The sequence below is a fragment of the Gnatocerus cornutus genome, chromosome 10 (assembly GCF_029298725.1).
Source record: "Gnatocerus cornutus isolate USDA-ARS CGAHR chromosome 10, icGnaCorn1.1, whole genome shotgun sequence".
NCBI lineage: Eukaryota > Metazoa > Arthropoda > Insecta > Coleoptera > Tenebrionidae > Gnatocerus > Gnatocerus cornutus.
The window spans coordinates 3,659,711-3,674,185 of NC_142242.1; the positions used below are offsets into that span (position 1 = coordinate 3,659,711).

The window sequence follows — 14,475 nt, forward strand, 5'->3', positions numbered from 1 at the left end:
CGAGTTTTATTTCCTCTTAATTAGTGTCCTCAAAAAAATCTTTGCTAGCTTCAACGTCCGGTTTCATAGTCTTTTTCCCTGGTGTCCATCCAGCGGGGCAAACTTCCCCATGTTCATCGGTAAACTTAAAAGCTTGCACCAATCGAAGGGTCTCATCAACTGATCGCCCAACTGGCAGATCATTAATCGTCATTTGTCTCAAAATTCCGTTACCATCGATTATAAACAACCCCCGAAAGGGCACCCCAGTCTCTTCGTCGAGAATCCCGTAATCCCGCGCGATTTTCATTGATTTATCAGACAATAGGGGTATATTCATAGACCCTAATCCTCCCTGCTTTCGAGGGGTGTTAATCCAAGCTAGGTGACAAAAATGACTATCAGTAGACGCGCCAATGACCGCAGTATCGATTTTTTCAAAGTCTGAAAAGCGGTCGGAAAACGCGATGATTTCTGTAGGACAGACGAAAGTACTGAAAAAAACGATAAACGGTAGATTTAAGAAAAAAGTACTCACAAGTCCAGTGGGAAGAAAAACAGGACGACGTATTGTCCTTTGAAGTCCTTCAAGCTAATTTCTTTGAATAATCCATCGACGACGGCAGTACCGGTAAAGGACGGAGCGGGTTTTTGCAAACTGACCATCTTGCTGGTTAAAGATCGACTACGATTTTTATAACGCCGGTTATTGATTCGGTTTCATAAAAGTAATTGACAGGCTTAATTATTTAAGAAGAGTGGAGGGCGAAGGTGGACAAAAAGTACATTAAAAGCAAGAGGTTGCCAATAAAAATAGATTGCATGTTTACGTAATGGAGAAAAAGCATTTATTGAATTAAATTAGTCGGGTTTTTGAGTGAAGCAACATTTCTAAACAATAATAAATTATACAATTGTCTATTACTTTGAGTACATGTAATACACAAAAAAAACTGTTACGATCACGATTCGTTCTAATAACTAAAATTAATAAAGGAATTGGAGAATATATCAAAAACAACTTTAGTAATTACGTTTTTCTTCTCGGATTTAATTTTACAAAATATTTGGACCACCAAAATCTAGCAAGAACTCGGTAATTTACGACCTTGCAAAGTTCGAGTTTTTTTAATCTCTAAATAGCGTGTATATTTGTTTGCCTACGCTTTGACTGTATTTTCTTCATACAATCACAGAAATATCCAGTGAAAGCTGTTTTGAAATGCAATATTTCTTACACAATTTCCTTCAGTGTTTACGAGATCATTTACAACAAACTGAGGAATTGTGAAAATAGTTTCATTATATTTTGTAATGTTGGTTGTCCACATTGAGACGTTGATTTTAAAACGAGCTGCCTATCTTCATCTATCTAGACCTATATAAAATATAATCCACATCTTTATGATTCAAAACCAAAGTAAACAATATTTATGTTTGTAAGACGACAACCTATCATAAATAAATAAAGCGTTCTACTTAAACATCCTGACGTTTTAATCTTAAAATCCTTTTGGGAAGTTTTGAATAAATTTTAGTTAGTTTTGAGCGACGTTTGTGGGGATGTATCGCGTACAATTCCTGAATACATAATTTTCAGAGTTCTAGACACACCTTTGCGTAGTCCTTGACCTTTCGGACACCTCGCGAATTCTTGGTCGAAAATAAAATGCAATATAGTACCACTTGTTTATTAAAAAAATATTTGAATGTTTACAATTCGTTTCACCGAACACCCATTTAAAAACAATATAACTTATAAATAAAACTAAATAAAAAGAAAGACGGTTGGATATCAACACTTCATCAGAATAGAATTTCTTATCAGTGTAGACAATAATATCTATGTCCTAAGTATACGTTATCAAAATAGATATAAATTAAAAAAGTTATTGCGGAATGATAAATGATTACACAAGGAACTTTGATTTGATCACATTTCTTCTTGGAGGACAGTTTCTGTAGTGTAGACTTTTCCTCTCACGCACGCTAAATTTTCACCAGCGTACGATAAAAGCGGTGAAATTTCAACAGTAACATTTTTGACAACGCCGCCAGCTGCTTCGATGTAACTTTTATGAAGAGCTAATAAGTCGCTTCTGGCAGTCGAAGGGCAGTCTTTTTTCTGGCTATCAGCGTTTTTCATCGCACTGAATTCCTTCTCTCTCGGTACTTCCCACGTTACAAATTCTTTGGAGAACTCAAAAACGTCGAAGACGAATTTTTCGATTTTGACACCACAAGGTTTTGTTGGTTTAACAAAAACCCCGTCTTCATTAACATGAGGGATTTTCTTTTTCGCAACATGAAGTTTCAAGTGTTGTTCGTGTTTGTACGCAACTTCTTCTAAGAAGTTCAGAGTGAAGACGTGGTTACAAATGTTGCCGGCGTTGAAGACGAGATCTCCTTTGTTGTTTGTTAATGCTGCGGTTTGTTCTGTGATTTCGCTGTATTCGACGACGCGGTAGCGACCATCGACGAGACAAACGACGCCCACGGCTTCAGATGGGCTGTCTTTTTTTACCACTTTAGCACTGCATTCAGCCTCTCTTAAGTGACAATAACCGAGGAAGACCGGATCTGCTACTTTTGTTAGGATGTTGTCGACACTATGAACGTGAACGTATTTGACGCCTCTTTTCTTCATGTCATCTAAAATTCCGTTGGAGGCTAAAGCGCGGTAAATACCACCATTGCCGTCAGGAGAAAGGGCAACTGAGGCTTTACCATCCAAGAGGATCTTCCCATCGAAGTCAAAGCAAGGAAGAAGACCTTGTTTGAACAAAACAACGTTGTTTGGGTTTAGACCAAAATAGTCGTTCTTCTCCAAAAATTTCGCGGTTTGTTTATCCGTAGGACCGCTTGTCATTATATACCAAGGAATGTTCCCATGAGTGCCTGTTCTTTCTTCGGCCAAGACTTGCAGTCTTCGGATTCTTTCCGCTTGGATTTGGAAAAGAGTTTTGCCGCTTGGGAGTCCCACTGAGTACATTCCTTTGGGATAATCGACTCCTAAACGGGTCCCTTGACCTCCAGCCATAAGCACAACTGCTACGGACCCTTTTCCTATGAGCTCCAGCCCGATGTCCTGGTACTCTCCTAGTAGTTTCTTCGAAGTCCTTTCTTCGGATTGATGTCGGGACGGTGGAATTGGCTTCATTTTATCATCCAAAAAAGTTTTCTCCAACTGCCCGATGTAACGATCCGCGCGGTCAAATAACTCATTGATCTTCTCGATGTCGATGGTGTTTAATTGCACCAGAAACTTGTGTTGTTCTTCTTCATTTAGATCGTTCCAGAAACGTAACACATGTTCTTGATTCTGCCGCGCTAATTTTTCCCGGATCACTTCAATTGATTGCATTTTGTCGGTGTGCGATTTGGAACTGTTCATTTCAAAATTATAGAATGTCAGGAAACATTAGTTGCCTTGACGCGTTCTTCGACACTCACTGCCGCACTGAATATTACTCTCGCTTTCGCACGGACGGAATGGTTGTTTTATTGAGAAATTATCAACGATCAAGATAACAAGACTTAGATTTTTACAATTGTGTACAAACTCACGTAAACCACTCTCACCAAAACAAGTCAAAAAATGTGGAATTACAAGTTTCGCGCGACCCACCCCAACAATTTTTTCAAAATATTGCACCCCAGTTTCGGTGCAGACTTTATCCGAACTGTTTACTCAATTAATAAAATCAGAGTATGCAAGAATGTGGAAAGGCTTAACGCTGCTAACATATCAGACAAATAAAGTGAAAGTTTAAATTAGAAATTGTAAACGTAAGGTCTCCTACTGACATTAAAATAACGGTATTAAACTTGTTTTACCTTTCCAACATGGATGACCTTGAGATGTTCAACGCCTTCCTCGATTTCGGGTTGGAAAATTCCGTTTTTTCGAAAAAGAAAAATGCATTTCATTGTTATACGCGCAAGTTTCTCAATTTCGCGGTCGATTAGGAAATACATTACATAAACAATCTCATTTTCGCCGAAAATTATCTGGCCGTTCCAATTATTAAAAATCATTGCGCAGGAAAGATTCTCATGCTAATTTCGTTACGAAATTTCGTGGATTTCGTTATCTTTGCTTAATATTTTAAAGGTGAAGCTACACAAAATGCAGCCTAGCAACCATTATATAATTCCCTGCACAAAAGCAACGCAGAAACGCATATTTCATTTATCTTGTAAGTGATATTGATTACACATTTTCTAAGGATAAACTTGCTACTCAAATTTCCAAAATGTGAGAACATTCCAGTAGCGGTACTTGAAGACAATAAAAAAATAAGTTGAGGGACATTGCTGATTACAGTTATCGATCTTTTAATAAATCAATGAGTGCAGTGGCGATATAATCAAAATATTGAATTTCGAATTTTTGAATGACTGAATCTTAAAAATATTTGCAATACGATAACAGCACTCTCACGTTGACAAGTTAGAGGAATTAAATCAATGCAACCTTTGTGTTTGCCCTAATTGAAAGATACCAACGATATCTAAAAGTGGCTTCGTAGAATATTCTATTGGAAAATTTATTAATCATGAAAGTACATAATTGTTTCAAAGAAGTGAATTATGAAATTGCTAATTAAATTTATAAAGTTATTAGATCAAAACGCTTGTACCAAATTCACTATTCGGAGCGAACACCGTAAAATTGGTATCGATTATCAAATCAATAAATTTTGTGATATGTCGTTATAAAAGTTATTAGTTGAACATTGACCTTGTTTAACTTCCGGTTGGTTCATTATAAAATTAACACTCGAAATAATTTTGTGCAATGGATTAAGTCCCACTCACTGCATAATCAAAAGCAAAAAGGTTGCTCCAAGGCTCCATTCTTATTTATGTTTTTTATATAGTTTATAGATCAAATAAAGTTATCAATCAATTAAATGCATTTTTATTATTTCTCGGTAGTACGACAATAGTACCACCTTGACTAATCAGTATTGTGCTGGTATTTTTACACTCTTGCAATGTTTATGGAACATTTTTTATAAAAATTTTTTACCTCGAACGGATGACGACAATAATCTGCTTTGTTGAAATCATATTTTTAGACAAATCTTATCTTAGAGGAAATCACGTCATTGCTAAAGCTAGGTAGTACTCTAGTCATAGGTGAAAGACGAAACAAACAGATTAAGAAGACTTTTTTATTACATTAAACACATTTTTTATAAAATGAACGAAAATTACAAGTACTCAAAAAGTACGTTAAAAATAATTATCTACATATAACTGAAATAAGATATTTGTAATAATAGTTAAATTTTCACTTCTATCACGAGCAGTATATCACATTTTTGAACAAATCTTAGAAATTAAAATGATAATGCACACTGTTGCAGTGATGAATTCCACAAAAGTAACACATCGAAATGAAAGTAAATAAATAGCAGCTGCCATTGCGACGTTTCGTAGAAGTAGTGCTAAAATCACAGATTATTGGGAATCTTTAAGGCCCATGTTAGACGTACGATCTGTTCGGTGTCTCGTAACCAAAAGAAAGAAACGAATGGAACGTAAAGATTTGCGAATTCTGAACAACGAGTTTGATTATTATGAGCTTATTTATTAACCTAGTGCAGACTTGACACGGTCGGTCTTTTGGGTTATAATTATAACACTTGCCTAGATAGCTAAATTTTAGACTCGTAATGCTAAACCATTAAGAGTGACTACCAACTAGTGCCCTTCGCGTGTCTGACAACACAAAATGGCTGGTGTTAATGGTTATATGAAGAAAATTATTTTAGTAGCGTTTTCGCGACAAAGTAATGGCACTTTATGTCTCATCAAGTTTTTTGATCAAGCCTCGTTTTTTCAGGTTTTTGAGCGCACATTTAGCAGCAGTGCATTTGGCGATACGGTAGTTTCTACCAATTCCTTTGAAAACACCTTTTCCGAAAACCTCAACGGTTACACGGACGCGTCTCCCGTCGGCGAGCTTTTCCGGCTTACTGAACTTGGCAGTTTCCGGCTCTAGCTCTAAAAGCTCCCGAATGGGAGATTTTGGCACTTTATTACTAAACTGCTCGATTTCTGTTTTCATCATGTTATAATACACTTTCCAAACAGCATCTAAGGACATTCCCGAATCTAAAAAGATAGCGCCTGCTACAGATTCGAAAACGTCTCCTAGAGCTTTAGGTACCTCAACATCCTCGACTTCTTCAGTTTCTACAACTAGATAAAGCTCATCAACGAGAGTGTGTCCGCTATCTTCTTGTAACCTGACAAACTTCTCTACGACTTCGTTTAGACTTGGTGACAAGTTTCGAAAGTATCGATGGAAACCGTTTCTCACAGCCAACGATGCGAAGATTGTGTTGTTAACTAACGCTGATCTCAAATCAGTTAAAGCTCCCGGCGAGTGCATCCTAATATCCTCATATAAATGTCTGGTAATCAAATAATCCAGAACTGCGTCCCCGAGAAATTCCAGTCTTTGATAACAATCAGTCAAAGTATTAGGCGAGAACGAAGCATGTGTTAAAGCTTGTAACAGGTAAGACCTGTCGCGAAATTTGTACCCAATGTGTCGTTCGAACACCTCGTAACCATCTAAGAGCAAATCCAAGTCTTCTTGAGGGTAAATTTTATGGTTAGACAGAGGGGACTTCGGTAAGGCGATCTCTCCATAAGTACCATCTTCTAATTGTGGAAGAACCTTAATACCCAACCATGCCATGAAAAGCAGAGCTCCGCGAGGCCCACATTCAATCAGATAGGCCCCGATTAGAGCCTCCACACAGTCCGCGATGCTCTTATCAGGAATACTGTGTTGTGTGACTAGGTTGTATGGAATAATATTGTTCAAAGACAACGCTTCGCCGCGTTCCCGAACCATAGAACAGATAGCATCCAGCGTCATATCTCTTGTAGCAGCCATATCCGCTACCGTCCAACAGTTTGCCGGAAACTGCGCATCGATTAAAGCTTCTTCTAGTTCCTTCGGGACGTAGAAACATGGAGGTAACCAGTTGTCATGAGGATCAAACTTCGTAGCGATCATGTACTCGCCCAAACCCTTTCTTCTGCCAAGTCTGTATAAGTTAAGATTGCTGACTTGCTTGGATCGTAAATGACTAAGTTTACCCTCGTGGACGTTCTCGTATTTAGAGTACAGGTAATTCGTGATGGCGTATTTCAAGAACGAATCGCCTATGGTTTCGAGTCTTTCAAGGTTGATACCGTCATTAGCATTCGACATGGTTAGAGCTTGTAGAAGCACGTTTGGACTAGGACCTGGATGTCGGTCTAAATTGGGTTGCTCGTCGAATCTAAAGCTCATATTTCCAGATATATCATACTCGTTGCTGCTAGTAGCCAGTGGGAGCTCAATCTCCAGTAGTTTCTTCTCTTCTTCAGATATAAACAACTTTTCAAAATCAACAATGTACCCGTTTGGAAGCTCAACTTTCTGGTTAACACTCGCTTCACACTCCGAATTTTTCTGGAAAACTTCCGTCTTCGACACCAAAATCCCTGACGATAGAATGTGTTCTTTGTTCTCTAAACACGCGTATTGGAATTCCTTCCGCAGTGCCTGAGTCAGCTCGCTATCATCCTCAACCTTCCAGACGTTGGAGTAGTCAACAAGTTCAAAATCGTCATCTTTTTTACTATCATCGTCCAGAGCTTCAGCAACGTTGTCTCCAGTGAATTCAATTCGGAGACCTCCCCATTCCGACTCTGAATCATCCCTTGAATACTCCGAATCAGAGAACGAAGAATCGTCGTAAGTGTTTTGAAGATCGAGCCAACTTGTTGGAGACGCGTATCGCACGACGGGAAAATTCGAATTACCATCGAGTTGAGCCATGTCGTTTGACCACGTCCCGATTTCGATCATATCGCCTCCTGCGTCACTATCTCCAGATTCTTCGTTATCAATCTCTTCGATTTCGTCGTCTTTGGGGTCTTCGCGCACGGGTTCTGTCTTTTCCTGCTTCTTTTTCTCTTCTTCTTTGGATTTCTTCAGGACGTCGGCCAAGGACCAGCCGAAGTTTAGAGGTTGCCACAGGAAATCTACAACGAATAGTGTTAGGATGATGGTCAGGATTCGGTTTATTGTACCTGGATCTAAATTCAGTTTGCCCAAATTCAACTCTATCGCGACTGTTCTTCTGATTTGATCCGCTAGAAGAAGAGCATTGATGCGGTAGAGGATGCAGGGTAAACACACCGCTTTGCGCCACAAAGAAGCAGTGAATGGATGAATGGCACACAGCTCAGGAACCAGAATTTGTTTCTGTTCCAATTTTTCTCTTTTGGCACGTTTCGTGGCTTCACTACTTGTCGGCAAAGCAACTCCTTTGCGATTGACATATCTCGGCGTGAGAAAATTCAGTCTGGCCGAAGTATGATCGACATCCAGGAGGTGTTGCTCTTTGTTTTGGATCTGAATATTATATTTTCGTAGATAATACTCTTCGAATGTGGCGTAGTCGGATCCAGGAAAATCTGACGATGGATTTAAGTTTGAACAGATTTCAGCAACGTAAAAGTATTGGGGTTGGTCTTGATTGCGGTACCAAGGCATCACTACAGCGTCTTTGTATTTTTCTGGCTCAAATTCGTAAGACTTTCGCACTTTTTCACTGACTATTTCGGGAAGAACGTTGAGGTTTTCGTAGATCAGGTCGATGAAGGCCCAGTCTACGAAGGTAGCACCGCTTGAATCTGCAAGAGAAATAGAATTTCTACGATTTTTAGAGTGTCTTACCATTAACCGTTGGCACAATTAAGTAGGGGTTTGTAGAAGCGTCGGGATTGAAGAGCGTTAAGTACTTTTGCAACCGTAGAACACTCGTAAACGTGTAATTTAAAAATTCCCTAATTTTAATTATCTGATTCTGTGTAACGATTATTTGTGAACACAACTGCAAGTCTACACTGACTTCACCAGACCTTGTGAAAATTGGGAAGGCACTTATCTAAAATAGACAGTAAGTTATGAGTACCATCAAATAACTTAAGTACCTTTGGTATTTCTTTTGAGGTAAGTATTCCGAAGCCCTGCGGCGAGTCTTCAGGAGGATAAATCTTCCGCCCTCTCGTGTTTTGCTCCTCTGGCAATGGACACGTCAACTTCATCACAATCTTGTAAAAATACGTTTGTGTTTCTACAATAGGGTGACAATGAAGCAGTGCATCTGCGACTTTCTTATAATAATACTGTCTTCTTTTGGTAGTCCCAGGGCGTGGATCCAAGTTTTCTTCATCCGATTCTTCTAACCCCGCATTGTTCCAGTCTTCTTCATTCGCTCTGAAGTTTTCTTTTCCGATGGGTTGTAGATTGTCATCTAATTCACCGGTTTTGTGTAAATGCTGGCAAATCATAAACGCTGCAGCTCTTCTGGCTAAAAGCGTGTTAACCATTGGTGGGCTTGTTATCAGTTTTTTAACCGGCGAGTTTATAGGAAGTCGCACCGAGCAAATGTAGCCATCTTCTGCTCTTTCTTCGTGCCAAATGGGGGTTAAACGCGTGAAGGTGTCGCTTGGTAACTTCGCGCAGTATCTATTCACGAGGGTTATGGCGTTTGACAAACAAACCGAATTTGAGCCTGGTTCCAGGGAAGGCTGATATGCTTTACATTCAGAAGAAATCACATCCGCTAGTAACTCTTCTTCTTTGCTTGGTTCTAAACTGTAGCACCGTTTTAATAAAGTATTCTCAACTTGATTGTACTCGGCCAATTTATCTACAAATTTACTAACTTCATCTTCGTTAGCTAATAAAAGAAAATGGGCTTCGTTAGCGCGAGCCCGAGCTTTACTATGGATATAGCTATGAAACGACTGAGGTAAATCAAAACGAATCACTAAATTACATTTAGGAAGATCACAGCCTTGTTCTAGAGCTGACGTTGCTATCATTATATTGCATTCGTGACTTCGATATTTCCGTAGAACTTCTTCTTGGCGTTTGTGCTCCGATTCCGCTTCTCGAGGTTCTCGCACTGGGTCAGCGATTTTATTCACAGAAAAAGACACGGCCACCCACCAGTATTCATCATCGTTCTTCGACATTACCTAAAAAAACGGAATTAAAGAAAGTCTTCGGTGAGAGCCTTGTTACTTACACACAGAAGAGCAAATAGCGCCTCTGCCTTATACCGGTTCTTGACGAAAACCAGCGCACACAGCATGTCTTCATTCTGTGAGCGTGCAATATATGGTCTTCTCGGTCCCTTGAAGTTCTTTCCTTTCCCTTTCTTGACGTCTTTTACGTCGGAAGGTTTGTCAGGAACTTCCGGTTTATCTCCCATTGGTTTAAACTGTTTGAGAACTTCAAGGAATCTCAGTACTTTGGGAGTTGAGTACTGGAGAACCTTTTCTTTGTCTGTAAGGTCTTGGAATTCAGTCTCGCACTCCGCTCTGATTGAGATCAAAACTGAAGATGCTACACAAAGAAGAAGGTAGTGCCTCTCATACGGAACTTTTACTTTAAGTTTTTCTATTTTGATAAGCATACTGTAGGCGGCTCTATCTGCAGACCAAGGTCCTAAATCATCTAGTATTTCTAAAAAATCGTCGAAAAGTAAAAGTGGTTGCTCTTTGGGGTCTGGGACTTGTTTCAACTCCTCGAGAAGATCGTCGTCGTAAATTTCACTAGGATCGTACCGGTGGTCGTATAAAAACTCTTTGCATGCGTTGATGATGGTTCTAATCTTTTCTTGTAAAGAACTTGGAATGTGTTTGGGACACTCGATTATACGTTCACGCGGACGACAAGATAAGCGTATTAAAGTGAGGATTTCACTAGAAGTATCAACTGTAGAACTCAGTAATTTTTCCAAGCGTTCAAGTTCGGCCTCTAAACGGTCAGGTTGCATCTCAGAACCCAAAAGTCCAGCAGTTAAACCCAGAATTCTCGGTTTAGAACCTTTAATTGCATGGTATCTTGCCATAATTTCCCTAACTAATGACTGTTGGCCTCCATACAAACAGTCAATAACCACAAGATTATAATTACTTAAAGTAATAAGGTTCTTCTTACATAGTAAGACACATGTTTCTGCAGTAGTTACAATGACATTCGCAGTTTGTAAGGAATTTGACTGCATATCTTCTTTATTCACACTAGCGACGCTCAAATCAGTTAAAAGCTTGACGTGCGAAGTCATTATTGGGACATTCTGAACGTCTAAAACAAACAGTGCCTGTTTACCGCCGGTGGGATGTCTCATATTGTAGGAAAATTCTTGAAGGAGTTTTATGGTTATGAACGCTTTGGCCGAACTTGTACTTGAACAGACGATTGTATTTCGCTTCTTGGAGCTATCCAATAGCTCCACTTGGTATTCTCTGGGAGTAAAGGTGTTTGTATAAACATTTTCATTTAAATAACAAGCCATGGATGATGAGGGTTTTTCGTGCGGTTAGAGAAATCTGTACATGTTCGTTGAGGTCATGACTACTTCAGTTAATACGAAGATAATTGTTTAGTTGAAATACACCCATTTTTAATCACTAAGTCCCCGTAATATCGGTACAAGAATGTTATTTTGTAAAACAACCAGCGCCGTGCAGACTGGACAATTCTGACAGTTGACAGAACAACAAACATTGTATCTACTGTTATCGTCACCGGAACTACTATTTTTTTATCTGGGTAATTTAGAATCGACGTATATTTGTAGTGATAGCATAGAAAAACACGATGGTAATAACAGACTTTAATAACAATTAATGGAATTTGTTCCCATAATGTGATTTTTATGAAAAACTGTTTGTAGTGATTGTCTGCGTTCGTAGGCCTAGTGTAATTGCTTATGTTTTGACGTTTTGACCTATGGTTTTCGACAGAACTGTGGATGTGTGCATGCCTGTGTTTGGTGTCGATGACCATTTAGACTTCTTTTAAAATTAAAAGATGTGAAAGAAATTATTTTGTGATGATTTGTACGTGTTTAGGTGACCATAGGGGCACTCTGATTGTTTTCTTTTTTCTAGGTTAAGTTGCACCCCGCCCCTTTGTGATGCCTGAAAGTGGACGTGTGCTCTAGATCTCGCCTTCGTAATGCCTCATCTCGTAGCGTATAAATAATCAAAATAGGAACGTAAAAATGGCAGGTCCTGCTGCAATTAATAACCAGGGACCATGCTTTTGGTGCATAAGAGCTGTTAAGTGGATACCTGTTTTCTTTATAGTACTCATTATAGCCTGGTCTTATTATGCTTACGTTATCCAACTATGCTTAGGTAACGACTGACTCATTTTTATTAAGGTCTAATCAATCAATTGCAGAGACTGTTAACTCCACCGCGAAAATGGTTGTTTACTTAATATTCTATCACATATTTTATCTAATGTTGTGCTGGTCATATTGGCAGACAATTTTCACTGAAATTGGACGCGTTCCAATAAAGGTAACAGCCCCTTTTATAAAAGTACAGAAAAACTGTTTTAATTTATTCATGTCACATAACGTCGGCTTAAGTTAAGTAATTTTTGAACAAAATGCGTTTTAAATTTTATAAAAAGATAACCGAATAGTACAGCGTGGATCCTTTTATGTGTTATTATTACAAAATTAAGAAACGTATTTTTATTCCCCAAAATTTTCAAATTCCAGATTTGACGACAAATATGTAAAAAATTAAGATTCTTTTACCGCGGTTAAAAAAATTCAAAATGGATTTAGCAACATAACGACCTAAGCCGACAATAAGGTTTAAATAACAGTTTTTGAGATGTTTGAGTCATGAGATTGGCATCCACTTTTTGTTTTAGTATAAAATAGACGAAGCCGACTACCGCACGTTGATGAATACAGAGCCCACAGAAGCACAACGCCAGCTCTTGGAGAACATCTCCAGACATCTACCAAACACAAACATAAACGTCCAAGGTTTTCCCCGCTTTTGCGAGAAATGTAAAATAATCAAACCTGATAGGACGCACCATTGTTCCGTTTGCGGGGAATGCGTTTTAAAAATGGACCATCATTGCCCTTGGATCAATAATTGTGTTTCTTTTACGAATTACAAATTTTTTCTTTTGTTCTTAGGATACGCTCTTTTTTACTGCATATACGTGGCATTGACGTCACTTCCGTATTTTATAGATTTTTGGAAAGTAAGTGGGTTGATTTGTGAGAATTTTCGCTTATAATTGCGTTTTTAGGGTACTTTGGAAGGATCAGGTAAATTTCATATTTTGTTTCTGTTCTTTGTTGCCATTATGTTTGGAGTCAGTTTGGTGTCACTGTTTTGTTACCATTGTTATTTGGTTAGTGAAAACAGGACCACCCTTGGTAAGTTAAGTGTTCTTTCGTTAATCTTCTTTAATTGGAGTTTGTAGAAGCGTTTCGTCCGCCCATTTTCAGGAGTGGACCTGATAAGCGAGGGTTTAATCTTGGTCGCTATAAAAATTTTCAGGAGGTTTTTGGAAATAATCCTAAAACTTGGTTCATCCCAGTGTTGTCTAGGTAAGAAGCTGCTTGTACTAACATTTTCCCACATTGTGTTTTTTTTTTTCTTACTAAAGTATAAAAACGTTTAATGCTGCCAGCACCTGTTCTGTTTGAGGCGTTAACGGGTGTTTTTTTTGCGACTCTGATACGTTATTTTTGTAGTTTGGGTGACGGTATTGAATTTCCTCTAAACTCTCGACATCAGGCGAATTCTTATCAGTCCATGGACAACACTCAGAACAGGTTAGATGTATGATTTTTAGCAATGCTCTAGCTGAAGTGCAGCAGTGTTAGTTATAATTGCGAAGCCTGATTTTGCGCATTATTTTATTATCTTACTAACTCACTGATCGTTTGTAATTTTGTTAAATACAATTTATACATTTTATTGTGTTATAAATATAATAACGATTGTAAATTGGTAATTGGCCGACTAACCTTTCATTTTTTTCACTAATTGTAGTCTGCATGTGCTTCTGTAATAGCTACTTATGTTTGGGTATGTTCAAAATACTGATTTTTTTTTAAATAGCAGCAATCGAGAGGTTGATTCAGAAACGAGCAAGCTCAACCCTGGACATATAATTACTTAGCTATTATTGAATAATGTGCTTATATGTTGTTAATAATCGTTAGTTTTTTTTGCAATAAACGTTTTTATAATTTAGTTCTGATTTTTTATAATTTCACTCCCAGAATTCGTTTACATCATCCTTTCAGCTAGTTACTGCAGCTTGATTTAATTATTTAGACATGTAAACTGTAATTTTGTTTCCATTTAGTTTAGGCGACGGTCACACTTTTCCTCAGCGACACATGGAAGAAGACAGGGAAGGACTTCTTCATCGTAACTTAGATGAAGAAGCCAACTATTGCGCTTGATGAGCTTCTCATGGATTACACCGAAACCATGCTTGTTCTTTTCTTTGTATTTGTCTTTTCCAACTAGATTAATATATAGTAGTTACGTAACTGTTGCCTTTTTAAACCCATTTCTCATAAAAACTAGTGAAATTTTTTGTGGGCAACAGTTGAAAAGTTGAGC

At 38.3% G+C, this 14,475-nt stretch overlaps 4 protein-coding genes across 7 annotated transcripts; 1 reads left to right on the top strand and 3 right to left on the bottom strand.

Annotated features, from left to right (window-relative positions):
- On the bottom strand, window positions 1–854 carry LOC148167221 (peroxiredoxin 2-like). Its single transcript, XM_088047954.1, has 2 exons — window positions 518–854; window positions 1–473 (listed from the first exon to the last, which is right to left on the bottom strand). Exons 1-2 carry the CDS (start codon window positions 643–645, stop codon window positions 17–19), a joined length of 585 nt encoding a protein of 194 aa, XP_087904080.1. The 5' UTR covers window positions 646–854; the 3' UTR covers window positions 1–16.
- Window positions 855–1,656: 802 nt separating this feature from the next.
- On the bottom strand, window positions 1,657–3,465 carry LOC148167222 (UDP-N-acetylhexosamine pyrophosphorylase-like protein 1). Its single transcript, XM_088047948.1, has one exon. The coding sequence runs from the start codon at window positions 3,371–3,373 to the stop codon at window positions 1,913–1,915; it is 1,461 nt and encodes a 486-aa protein (XP_087904074.1). The 5' UTR covers window positions 3,374–3,465; the 3' UTR covers window positions 1,657–1,912.
- Window positions 3,466–5,145: 1,680 nt separating this feature from the next.
- Dcr-1 (Endoribonuclease Dcr-1) lies at window positions 5,146–11,585 on the bottom strand. Its single transcript, XM_088047945.1, has 5 exons — window positions 10,095–11,585; window positions 8,992–10,044; window positions 8,735–8,945; window positions 8,086–8,691; window positions 5,146–8,037 (listed from the first exon to the last, which is right to left on the bottom strand). The coding sequence occupies exons 1-5, from the start codon at window positions 11,367–11,369 to the stop codon at window positions 5,792–5,794; spliced, it is 5,391 nt and encodes a 1,796-aa protein (XP_087904071.1). The 5' UTR covers window positions 11,370–11,585; the 3' UTR covers window positions 5,146–5,791.
- On the top strand, window positions 11,582–14,402 carry LOC148167224 (palmitoyltransferase ZDHHC15). Of its 4 annotated transcripts, none has more exons than XM_088047949.1 (9): window positions 11,582–11,677; window positions 11,751–11,916; window positions 11,968–12,216; window positions 12,263–12,384; window positions 12,749–13,093; window positions 13,142–13,271; window positions 13,319–13,445; window positions 13,593–13,673; window positions 14,213–14,402. In XM_088047949.1, the coding sequence occupies exons 3-9, from the start codon at window positions 12,081–12,083 to the stop codon at window positions 14,310–14,312; spliced, it is 1,041 nt and encodes a 346-aa protein (XP_087904075.1). In that variant the 5' UTR covers window positions 11,582–11,677; window positions 11,751–11,916; window positions 11,968–12,080; the 3' UTR covers window positions 14,313–14,402. The 4 variants fall into 4 exon arrangements, with proteins under 4 accessions (XP_087904075.1, XP_087904077.1, XP_087904078.1 ...); XM_088047951.1 differs by lacking the exon at window positions 14,213–14,402 and adding an exon at window positions 13,963–14,097; XM_088047952.1 differs by lacking the exon at window positions 14,213–14,402 and adding an exon at window positions 13,966–14,097.
- Window positions 14,403–14,475: the final 73 nt, after the last annotated feature.

Excerpts from the sequence above, each read along its gene's own strand:
- LOC148167221 (XM_088047954.1), bottom strand. The coding sequence starts at position 645 with ATGGTCAGTTTGCAAAAACCCGCTCCGTCCTTTACCGGTACTGCCGTC. Across the intron at positions 474-517 it reads TTTTTCTTCCCACTGGACTT|TACTTTCGTCTGTCCTACAG; the intron begins GTGAGTACTTTT and ends CGTTTTTTTCAG.
- LOC148167222 (XM_088047948.1), bottom strand. The coding sequence starts at position 3,373 with ATGAACAGTTCCAAATCGCACACCGACAAAATGCAATCAATTGAAGTG.
- Dcr-1 (XM_088047945.1), bottom strand. The coding sequence starts at position 11,369 with ATGGCTTGTTATTTAAATGAAAATGTTTATACAAACACCTTTACTCCC. Across the intron at positions 10,045-10,094 it reads CGCTATTTGCTCTTCTGTGT|GTAATGTCGAAGAACGATGA; the intron begins GTAAGTAACAAG and ends CCGTTTTTTTAG. Across the intron at positions 8,946-8,991 it reads CCTCAAAAGAAATACCAAAG|ATAAGTGCCTTCCCAATTTT; the intron begins GTACTTAAGTTA and ends TGTCTATTTTAG.
- LOC148167224 (XM_088047949.1), top strand. The coding sequence starts at position 12,081 with ATGGCAGGTCCTGCTGCAATTAATAACCAGGGACCATGCTTTTGGTGC. Across the intron at positions 12,385-12,748 it reads TTGGACGCGTTCCAATAAAG|TATAAAATAGACGAAGCCGA; the intron begins GTAACAGCCCCT and ends TTTTTGTTTTAG. Across the intron at positions 13,272-13,318 it reads TGAAAACAGGACCACCCTTG|AAGCGTTTCGTCCGCCCATT; the intron begins GTAAGTTAAGTG and ends TGGAGTTTGTAG.